Here is a 10,458-nt window from a genome sequence, read left to right as displayed (position 1 = left end):
TCGCAAGAAATTGGAAGGTCTTTTGGGGGAAAAAATAATAGCGTGAGGGAGAAGGGCGTGAGATGCCGAAAGGGAGGAGAGGGAGAAGAGAGAGAGAGATAAGAGAGAGGGAGAAGAGAGCGGGAGGTTCAGAGGGAGAGCGAGTCCGAGAAGGAGAAGGACGTCGGGAGAACGTTCGCAGCGAGAGATGGAGGCAGTAGAGAGGGAGACCGGAGAGGGACGGTGGAGACGAGAAAGGGAGCACAGAGTTCGGGCTTAGGGAGACGACAGAGGGGCTGTGGGAACGAGAGCGAGGTGCGGGAACGAAATGAGGAGAAATGAGCGAAACGGTCTGAGCCCGCGCGAGAGTCACGTAGATGATTCTCAAAATCGGGCGGAAAACACTTTCCGCCCTTTACTCTTGAGACATGAACTCTTGAGTCATGTAAGTTCATGTACATGACATGAATTTCGGCGCTCTCTAACGACTGCATAATGCGCATGAAGATCATTTCCTGAGTCATGTGTACTAACCACCCCTTGGTGTCACTCCTACTCAGTCATTACTTGGGTAACGGACCGGGCCAGGTTCTGCCGGCCGGTGCCACCGGGTTTTGTAACCATCACTGGCACTGCTAACCGAGATTCGTGAAGCAGAATTCCAAAAGCTGAAAGTTTGATCTTCATTTTCACACTGCCGACGTTAGAGTTGGCATGCTACACGCGTCGGCTTGAGCTTCTTCCGAAGAACCCTTCTTCAGCTGTTCATAAGTTCAAACTCCATCAACACACTCTCCGGCACCTTTTGCTCTTTCATCTGCTCTTGCCATTTCCCAATCCGCGCTCGCTAGCGGTTTTCTTTCTTCACTTCGATCATTTATCTGGATTTTTTTCTAAGATGAGCAGTAATCTTGAAACTGGATCACTTGTGGACGAGTTGAGAAGCTTCGAAAAGGGTGGATTCTTCGACTTTGGCCATCCTCTTCTTAACCGGATCGCTGAGAGCTTTGTTAAGGCTGCAGGGGTACGCTATAATGCCACTCTCTACTTTGTTTTTTTCTTTTTTAAGTTTTTACCTCTGTTTCTGTGTTTGTTAACGTTTCTTCCTTCCTTGATTCCGTAGATTGGAGCAGTCCAGGCAGTGTCGCGGGAGGCATACTTCACGGCAACAGAAGGTGCTGTGGTTCTTTTTGTTCTCGATTTATTTTTGAATTTTTTAGATGAGTTTAACTGACTTTCATGTCTGAGGCGAGTAAGGCTTAGCATCTCTGTAGTTGCTTTTATTTGATGACACGATAATTTTGATTGGATTTTACGGTGAAGCAATCTGGATGCATAACGAGATGCATAACGAGAATTCATTCGGATATAGTAAATCACTGCCATGAGTGAATCATCCTTTTTCCTTTGCGTCATAGCAACTTTCATCCGTTGAATCAAATTCAACTTAGTAGTCAGTAGACGAACAAAATATGCCCAAAGATGATGAGTAAATAAATTTCCGTGCGTTCTGCTGCAGCTTCTGCAGAGCCAAATGGGGTGCAGGAGATCGGAGGAAAGAAACATAGGTTGCCGGACCTTAGAGGTACTCCAAATCCCTCTTGTTCCGTATGTCACTCCGGTTGCTTCTTACTAGCAAAATTCTGGCTCCGTCCCTAAGAGCAAGCCAATTCTCTGAGCTTCTCTCATGATCTTTATATAGAATTGGTTAAAAGAATTGATACAGTTATTTAATGATAAACCTAGCATTTGACTCGAAAAGTTGCATCACATGATTTCTCTTCCCCTGACGTATCTCATACGCTCTTGGCACATATTGCAGGGGAGACGTCTAGGAAATCTCTTGAAGCCATGGTAAGATCTACAAAGCTATGCATCCAGACTCTTGATATTCCCAGTTTTGAGTAAATTACCTGAGAATCTTATATTCGTTATCTTTCCAGGTGAAGAGCACCGGCAAAGAGGCCATCCAGTGGGGTATTTTACTTGCCTTTCTACATTCTCGATGAACTTTTTGTAGCTAAGATACAGATTATCAAATAATTTGGAGTAACAGAAGAGTGTGATTTGTTTGATCTTGTTCATCTTGTTGTCCTGGTTAAAAGAGCCCTAGATTTTGTAGACATGTGGCTTAGAAACCTTTTTTTTTTTGTAGTTTTCATATACGAAGAACAAAAAATGGAACTTGAAACGCATTGTACTCTAATTGAGTGTGCTGCTTGACAGAAATTAACCGCGGCAAAATGCTCATAAAACACTGAACTATGTCTTTGCAAATTCTAATGGTTTCCGATGCTGTTTCTTTCCCTGATAGAGTAGTAGAGAAACACCAAGCTAAATCATCTTTGCTTGAATCGGAGATCAGGCTCATGGTTTAACTTAGAATAAATTGGTACAGGCTTGGCAGCAGGGATGTATTCTGGCCTTACATACGGCCTAAGGGATGCTCGAGGCGCCCATGACTGGGTAAGGCCTTCGATAGCTTCTGTTCCTTCTGTTACTAGACGGTTAAATTGTTTATTCCATGTACTCTTTGATTGCTGACATTGTTTTGCTTCAGAAAAACAGTGCGGTTGCAGGTGCAATAACAGGTGCAGCATTGGCACTAACAGCCGAAGATGCTTCCCACGAACAGATTGTCCAGTGTGCTATTACAGGCGCAGCTCTCTCTACCGCGGCAAACCTTCTCACTGGAATATTTTAAGCTCGGCTTTACTTGGGTCTCGTCTAAATAGCTTCGAAGGAGTCGTCCTGGCTGAGCTTTTTTTGCCCTTGGGCTCCTTTTTTATCAGTTGTTTCTGTAAGAAAATTGTGCATGGATTACATTGTTTTGTAAACCAATCAACAATCAATAGCTTTTTAGTTTCTTCTCACTTCGATCTCATGCGTGGAAGGAAGCCATTGATCATGATCGGACTAACTCTCAACCAGACTGAGATAATGATCATATTTGTTTTCCATTATTTTTTACACAAAATTTTTGATAATTTTTTGTTTCTCTTTAATGCTATTGTTGCCAACTTCGTTCTTTTCCACAGATTTTATCTCCATTGCCTAGATTTGGGCACTGGAAGCAAGAATTGTTACACAGATCAGAGCTATCCTCTCAGCTATCTATATTATTTGGAGAAACTAACATCAATGACATTGAATTGAAACATTTACTCTTATATGATTTTCACTTTGGCTCGTCGCTTGAAAATTCCAATCATTCACTGTAAACAATTAACCCTACAGATTTATAAAACAAAACCGGGAGTTTTTTTTCATTCCACATCGAGAATTCCGGTTCAGAACCATTTGAAAAGCAACCCTCCATGAGTAGCGAAAAACGGAGCAAATACTAGTGACTCCACCGCCATGAGCTTGATCAAGATGTTGAGAGATGGTCCAGATGTGTCCTTCAGGGGGTCACCGATAGTGTCACCGATCACTGCAGCTTTGTGGCAATCAGAACCCTTTGGACCCAGTGACCTTGCATGCTCAGAGGCACCCGCCTACAAAACATGTTAAGAAATCACAACAATGGTTTCTGTTATTTGAATGCTCCAAGGGGGAGAATGTTACCTCTATGTACTTCTTAGCATTATCCCAAGCACCGCCAGTGTTAGAAGCAGAGATGGCAACCTATAAGAAGCAGCGTTCACCATATATATCAGCAATGTAGCCCAGCAATGTAGCCCAGATGGAAAGGGAGAGAATGGCACAAACCTGAACACCAGAAACTAGTGAACCGGCAAGTACCCCAGCTAGTGTTTCTACTCCAAAGAAGGTTCCAGCAATCAATGGAGTGAGGATTACAAGTGCACCAGGGGGGATCATCTCCTTCAGTGAAGCATCAGTAGAAATCTTGACACAAGTGGCATAGTCAGGCTTTGCTCTTCCCTCCATCAGTCCTGGGATTGTGTTAAACTGCCTCCTAACTTCTTCCACCATCTTCAAGGCTGCACTTCCCACACTCTTCATGGTCATGGCAGAGAACCAGTAGGGAAGCATAGCTCCAACAATTAGTCCAATAAAGACCTTGGGAGTTAACACATCAACAGTCTTAATTCCAGCTCGGCTTACAAAGGCACCAAATAGAGCAAGAGAGACGAGAGCAGCTGACCCAATGGCAAAACCCTTACATAATCAAAACTTATGGCATCAGCTTCTTTGGTGTGAGAACGGATATTCCATAATTTTCAAAAAATAATTCAAAACAGAGTTTATAAGGTCATGACATGGCATAAGCAATTTAGAGCATATATGAACCACATAATGCATCCATCCAGTACAACATGGACCGGGTCTGAACCACTTTCTTGATCTGAAAAGTGTTGTGGGAGGCAGAGCTGGTTATGTAAGCCTGATACATGGTAGTTTTGCCGAAAATACCTGATTCTGAGATCTAATACACTATATCTTGAATGCAAAAGATACATAGTATGGTTTCCATTTATGTAATCTCCCAAAGGTATCGAATCATTTGGTTTTCAAATGTTGAAATATTTTGTGTAAAGATAAGAAACCTGAGAGAGAGAGAGAGAGAGAGAGAGAGCCTGTAATGATTAGAAAAGGTCAAATTCAAAGTTGTCCTGAACTGGTTTGAAATCTTCCAAATCGATTGATTAATAGCAGGTTGTTGAAACAAAGTCTAGTGTATCTACTTTATTAATCACAAATATTTTTATGACTAACCGTTTCCATCAGTGACAAATCAATGTAGATATAAGATAGCAAGAAAGATAAAAAATTTATATCACGTTCAGCCTCACAAAATGAAAGAAATTGATAGAAGTCTTACTTTGCCAATGGCAGCTGTGGTGTTCCCAGCTGCATCAAGAGCATCTGTTCTTTCCCGAATTTTGTGACTCATCCCCGCCATCTCGGCAATACCACCAGCATTATCACTAATAGGTCCATAGGCATCAATTGCAAGCCCTGTTGCAATTGTGCTAAGCATTCCCAAAGCTGCCACAGAAATTCCATATATGGCAGCAAGACTGAAACTTACGTAGATGGCTACGGCAATGGCAAAAATTGGAATTATGACAGATTTGTAACCCAGTGCGAGGCCAAAGATGACATTTGTTGCTGCCCCTGTTCTGCAAGAATCAGCAACATCCTGCACAGGACTGCAAATTTGGAATATTTAGTAAACAGAAAAATTTCTTTGACAACAACTCCATTATTGCCCACCAAGCATAGCCCATCTACAAAACTAGCAATAGGATGAATTTACCGGCCAAGTCCAGTTAAATAGCCAGGGAGTTTATGCCAGCGTAAACTTCAGCCTGGACAAATTGGCCTACATAAACTGCAGCTCAGCTGCATTGACTCAATATATAATGTTAACAAGAGGATCACATAAGCCTCACCTGTAAGCATTGCTAGTGTAATACTCTGTTGTGTATCCAATAATGAGTCCAGCCCACAATCCAATAGCAACACAGAAGAAGAGGTGCCTGTAACAACAGCAGTGTGCACCAAAAACATAAGAAAAAAACTTAGACATATAATCCAGAGCCCAAGATAGGCCAAGTACGTACCAATTCTTAACTGGTTTCTCAACTCCAAAATCATAGAGGGTGAAGTTGGATGGCAGAGCAATGTAGCTGACAATTGCAATCCCAACAGTCATAAGAATGGTGGAGATTAGAAGTTGCCGCTTCAATGACGGTTCAATCTGATCAACGGTTTTAATCTCAAAGAAATCGGTAGCAAAGAGTGTGGTGAGCAGGCAAACCACAATTCCCATTGAGCTTATGATCAGAGGATAAGTCATTGCAGAGAAATCATGGTTAATTCCAAAGGATGAAATTGATGCAACAAATAGTGCTGCGCAAGAGGACTCGGCATAAGATCCAAACAAATCAGAGCCCATTCCAGCAATATCTCCCACATTATCACCTACATTGTCAGCAATAACCTGCAAATATTTGTGAACAATAGGTCATATAGCCGATGGACTAGGAAGGACCAGCTTGTCCTCACTGGATGCACCACATGAACACTCCCTAGAGCAGTATTTTTCTTTGTTTTTTTTCAAACAATGAGAAATGAAATTTCATTAGAAAAGCTTCAGGAAAGGAGTGATTTACATCAAAAGAAGAGGAAACTAGCAGCAAGAAAAAAACAAAGCGAAACAAGAAATACGAACAAATGGGAAAGGTATTGCTAACAACAAGATGCTGCCTAGAAGAACTCTCCCTCTATCCAAAGAATCAACCAGTTCATTAGGACTTCTTGGAGTTTGATACCAAGATAAGTCGAAGATTTCATCAAAATAAATTAAAATTTTCCCTGGAGGGATTTTCTTCCCTGAAACCCAAATAATTACAACCAAGGAGTCTCTCTCTACTACAAGGGGCACAAAGAAATTAGCTGAGAATAGCCTAAGACCCTGAAGAAGTGCTCTTAATTCTGCCATTGTGGAATCACACAAGACTAGAGGAGCAGAAAAAAGTTTCCCTAGAGCAGTATTAAGAAATAAGAGGAACAAATAACAATTCAGTGAGACCCCATTTTCATGATGTAACAATCGCATACTGCGATTCACCTCAACCAATTAGGAGAAAGTTCCCTCCTCTTTCCTATGTTAAAGAGATCAATAGTCGATTGATAAGATACATATTGAAGCAGACAGGAATGAGATCCATAGTATTTAGATCCCCTATTGTAGTTCACAGATTTATCATCGCTTGTATCATGTTATGGTGTCGGTTCATTTAAGATCCTAGGCTGAATAGTGACTATAATATAAGAGAAAGGATGAAGAAAACTCACAGCAGGGTTTCGGGGGTCATCTTCAGGGATATTTCTCTCAACTTTTCCAACAAGATCTGCCCCAACATCAGCAGCTTTTGTGTATATTCCTCCTCCAACTCGTCCAAAGAGTGCCATTGAAGAGCCTCCAAGACCATACCCAGTAATGGATTCGTACAGTCCCTCCCAGTCATCTCCATAATATATCCCGAAGAGATTAATAGAAATATACAAAACCAGCAGACCACTTGCAGCTAGAAGAAAACCCATCACAGCCCCTGATCGGAAAGCAGTAATAAAAGCCTTTCCTATGCCCTTTCTAGCCTCTAAGGTTGTTCTGGCATTAGCATACGTGGCGATCTTCATTCCAAGAAAACCAGAGAGAACAGAAGTTAGGGCACCAAGGAGGAAAGCTATGGTACTAAAGAGTGCATTTGCTAAGGCCGGCTTGCAGAGTTTGTCTTTACTGTAAATGCATGGTTCACTTTGTGTATTAAAACCCTTTACAGAGCCGAGGAAAATGAAGATGATTGCACCAAATATTGCCATGAAGATGCCGAGATACTTGTATTCTGTGAATAGGAAAGAGGTGGCCCCTGCAATACACAAATAACGTTGATCATTTATGCTTTTCACAATTTTTAACAGTCGGGACAATAATTTGCTATCAAAAACAACAATAACAGTAGTGAATAAAGCTTGGAATTATCAAAAGGTAGGAGCATACACCAAACATGCAGAAGTTTTCTAATTAAAGAGAGTAAATGGAGGAAACATGAGAACGAATCTAGTAGAAGAAGACACTATTATTAATCACAACAAAAATAAGTGAATCCTGGTTCTAGAAGTCTTTTAAAATGTGAACAACCAAACTACAAAAACAGAGTCCACATGAAAGGGAATTAAAATCACAGAAAACATGAGTAACCTGCATATTATTCACTGTATTTGAGAAATCAAGTCTTTTGAAAGCTGAGCCTCTGAAGAGGTCAGGAACAAAAAGAAAATATACAGTTGAAATAATCAAATTCAGGGAGAAAGCAGATCTAACAGTAAGTGGAAATTACATGTCGAGACCAGTACGACAGAAACAAATAAAATGAGCTTAAAGAACTCATGGATGCACAATCCGGAGGTTTATGACATCTTAGTTAAATGGAAAGTAAAGAAAATATTATAATAATAACAAAGAAAAAATTATTAAATAGCCGCAGAGATTCCCGATAAGTGATAGCCGCAGAGGTGGAGAGAACTGAAACAAACTTAAAAAACTACATTTTTATCGTCAAAAAAAAAAAAAAAAGGCCACAGAAATCGAAAGAAAGTGAAACAAGCAAGATCAAACCAGGATCCTTTTCAAAATTCTAAATTGGGAAACCCCATTGAATCCCACAGCAAATTTAGATGTTAAGCAAAATTAAATCATCATTCTGAAACTAGTCAAAGAATGAGAATGTAAAGAAGCTCTTTTGTTGAAAGAAAACGCTACAAAAAAAAAATGCCACGAGAACAATCAACTACTGCATATGTTGCAGATAAAATACTTTCTCAACCGAATATCCACAATCCAATATTCACATCTCCGAAAAAATAAAAAAGTTGGAACTTGGAACGCTTAGAGAGGGTATTAGTTGTTAGAGTAGCAGGAAAACGCAAAACACCGGAGGAAAACCAGCTTAATACACAACCTAAAGATATGGCGTTCTGAATCTCAGCGCATTTTATGACAACAGCATGACCATCTACATTCTCCTCCTCATCCTCAAGCAACCTTTCGGTATACCCATTGTTGGAATCTGGGCTTACATCATTCGAGACCTTCACCATTGAAACCAAAAACCATTGCCACAGAGCAAACGCAATTCCGACCAGAGCTGCCACCGGAATCACAATCTGCGTAATAGTTTCCCCCATGAGAGCCATCTTCCGATATCCCACCGCTCTCACCACAATCCCACTTCTGAAAACCAGTTCAGCCGTCTCCCTCCACGGACTCTGCCTTTAAAACCCACCAGCACACCAACAGAGTCCCAAACCAAGGGACCGGTACCGCCAGTCTTTTTTTTTTTTTTTTCCTTGTTTGGAAAACCAGCTTCCACCAAATACAACCTCCCACGCCACCCAGAATATATGCGGAGCTTCAAGCACACTCTGTGCTCTTTTTTAACCAGACGAAACGATTTGAAATCTGTTAGCACTTGCAGTCAATGGATGATATCTCTGATGAGTTGTTCGAGGACGTGCTTTGCTGTGATTAGTAATTATTCTCATTCAACCAGCTCTAAATACCCCCCCTTAACTGCAAATTTTACCAGAATGAACTTTCCTGGTCGTCCTGTAGATTTCAACTTTTTCCGAATAGTGGAAAACTAACGGCATTGACTCATTCATTCGTCCTTATCGTTAGGCAGCCCACATCATCAACAACGCGGCTCGGGCAGTTCAAGATGGATTGTAATACAAATTTACTTATAACCAATACAAAAGCGATTGTAACACAAGTCCCTGGTGGTCTTTTGACTAGTTTCAGTATTAAAGGATAATTAGTAAGTACTTTTATGTCCCTGTTATGGGTCGTGAGAATCAAATGGGTGTAATCAGATTATTATGCAAAATCATCCCCTTTCTTTTTCTCTAGTCTACTGTAGAATTAAGTTTACTGAACTGAAACGGAAGTTTCACAGAGGGAGATTCCCGATAAAAAGCCTGCGCAACGTGGGAAAAACGAGGAGAAAACGACACCCACTTGTGGGACAATGAGTGAAGATAACTTTTGGGCAGATGAGAAGCTGCAGAAGAAGAGGAAATCGTTGGTGAGGTTACTGACACAAAGGGCAGTAAAGAATCCATTGACAGATGTTTCAGTGAAGGTTACAAGGTGACGGAACTCTTCTGCCCGTTCTAATCCAAATCTTCATACAGTTTGGGAAACTGTTGCCGCATATTTGTCCCTTGTAAGAATTGCGGAATCAATTGTTAATACGAATGTGAATTCATTTCTGCAAATGCACCCAAAAACAGTTCTGGGCTCTTTCTTCTGGAACACTTTTTAAAAAAAAAAAAAACGAAATGAGATCAAATTAGAAACAGAAAGTGGAAGAAAAAAAAAGGGAAAAAAAGAAACGCTAATAGCATTCCATTCAGTTCAACCTTAAGAGTTTCAGTTGGTACTTCATGATCTTTCATGAAGTATACTGCTTGCCAGTTTTTTATTACTGTTCTCTGGTTTAACTAATACCCAAAATAGGTTCAAATTTCGTATCTTCGTTTCATCGACAATCACCCACACAACTCTCTGTAATTTATAGACTTTCGAATGTCAATGATAACTTTGATGTTTCTCCATTTGGTTTTAATATTAACATATGTTCCAAGATCACAATCTTAATCTTCTAGCAATGGTTCAACAAGTTTTATGGAAGATTTGGCTTTTCCTCCTGTAATCTAGTCTCTAAATTTGAAAAACATATCCTGTTAGAACAATAAACAAAAGTCATACGCTTGCTGGCTCCGGTCAATCAAACCAAATTTCAATACCACGACGTTGACGAGACAGATCTTCCCACGAAGCAGAAAGCAATTTAAAAAAAAAAATCTAAATTCCAAACAAGATACTAGTACAGATTAGAATGGTGGGAAGTCAAAATCATGGGAGCAGATGAATTAATGGCAAGAAAATAAATATCTGAAGGCTATCATTAATGGCTGTTAGTTTCTCTGGCTGGATTCACT

At 40.5% G+C, this 10,458-nt stretch overlaps 2 protein-coding genes across 2 annotated transcripts; one reads left to right on the top strand and one right to left on the bottom strand.

Moving 5' to 3' along the window:
- The first annotated feature begins 877 nt into the window (after positions 1-877).
- Positions 878-2,683, top strand: LOC137954821 (outer envelope pore protein 16-2, chloroplastic-like). The gene is made up of 7 exons (XM_068801725.1): positions 878-1,003; positions 1,103-1,162; positions 1,510-1,564; positions 1,802-1,833; positions 1,923-1,956; positions 2,378-2,445; positions 2,540-2,683. The coding sequence occupies exons 1-7, from the start codon at positions 878-880 to the stop codon at positions 2,681-2,683; spliced, it is 519 nt and encodes a 172-aa protein (XP_068657826.1).
- Positions 2,684-3,126: 443 nt separating this feature from the next.
- LOC137955733 (pyrophosphate-energized vacuolar membrane proton pump-like) lies at positions 3,127-8,947 on the bottom strand. Its single transcript, XM_068802830.1, has 8 exons — positions 8,415-8,947; positions 6,748-7,322; positions 5,511-5,890; positions 5,340-5,426; positions 4,766-5,096; positions 3,691-4,101; positions 3,547-3,606; positions 3,127-3,476 (listed from the first exon to the last, which is right to left on the bottom strand). The coding sequence occupies exons 1-8, from the start codon at positions 8,647-8,649 to the stop codon at positions 3,270-3,272; spliced, it is 2,286 nt and encodes a 761-aa protein (XP_068658931.1). The 5' UTR covers positions 8,650-8,947; the 3' UTR covers positions 3,127-3,269.
- Positions 8,948-10,458: the final 1,511 nt, after the last annotated feature.

Source organism: Aristolochia californica, unplaced genomic scaffold (genome assembly GCF_029961685.1).
Source record: "Aristolochia californica isolate CCGP_79_NKW_82.1479 unplaced genomic scaffold, dmAriCali1.0.hap1 SCAF_2, whole genome shotgun sequence".
NCBI classification, from domain to species: Eukaryota; Viridiplantae; Streptophyta; class Magnoliopsida; order Piperales; family Aristolochiaceae; genus Aristolochia; species Aristolochia californica.
The sequence above is the reverse complement of the archived record's forward strand: the minus strand, read 5'-3'. Positions and strand labels throughout refer to the sequence as shown.

What these genes read in the sequence shown, in the direction of transcription:
- LOC137954821 (XM_068801725.1), top strand. Translation starts at nt 878, where the DNA reads ATGAGCAGTAATCTTGAAACTGGATCACTTGTGGACGAGTTGAGAAGC. An exon ending in GCTTTGTTAAGGCTGCAGGG is followed by an intron (nt 1,004 to 1,102) that starts GTACGCTATAAT and finishes TTGATTCCGTAG; the next exon opens with ATTGGAGCAGTCCAGGCAGT. An exon ending in TAGGTTGCCGGACCTTAGAG is followed by an intron (nt 1,565 to 1,801) that starts GTACTCCAAATC and finishes CACATATTGCAG; the next exon opens with GGGAGACGTCTAGGAAATCT.
- LOC137955733 (XM_068802830.1), bottom strand. Translation starts at nt 8,649, where the DNA reads ATGGCTCTCATGGGGGAAACTATTACGCAGATTGTGATTCCGGTGGCA. An exon ending in TCAGAACGCCATATCTTTAG is followed by an intron (nt 7,323 to 8,414) that starts GTTGTGTATTAA and finishes TGTGTATTGCAG; the next exon opens with GGGCCACCTCTTTCCTATTC. An exon ending in ATGCTAAGAAGTACATAGAG is followed by an intron (nt 3,477 to 3,546) that starts GTAACATTCTCC and finishes CATGTTTTGTAG; the next exon opens with GCGGGTGCCTCTGAGCATGC.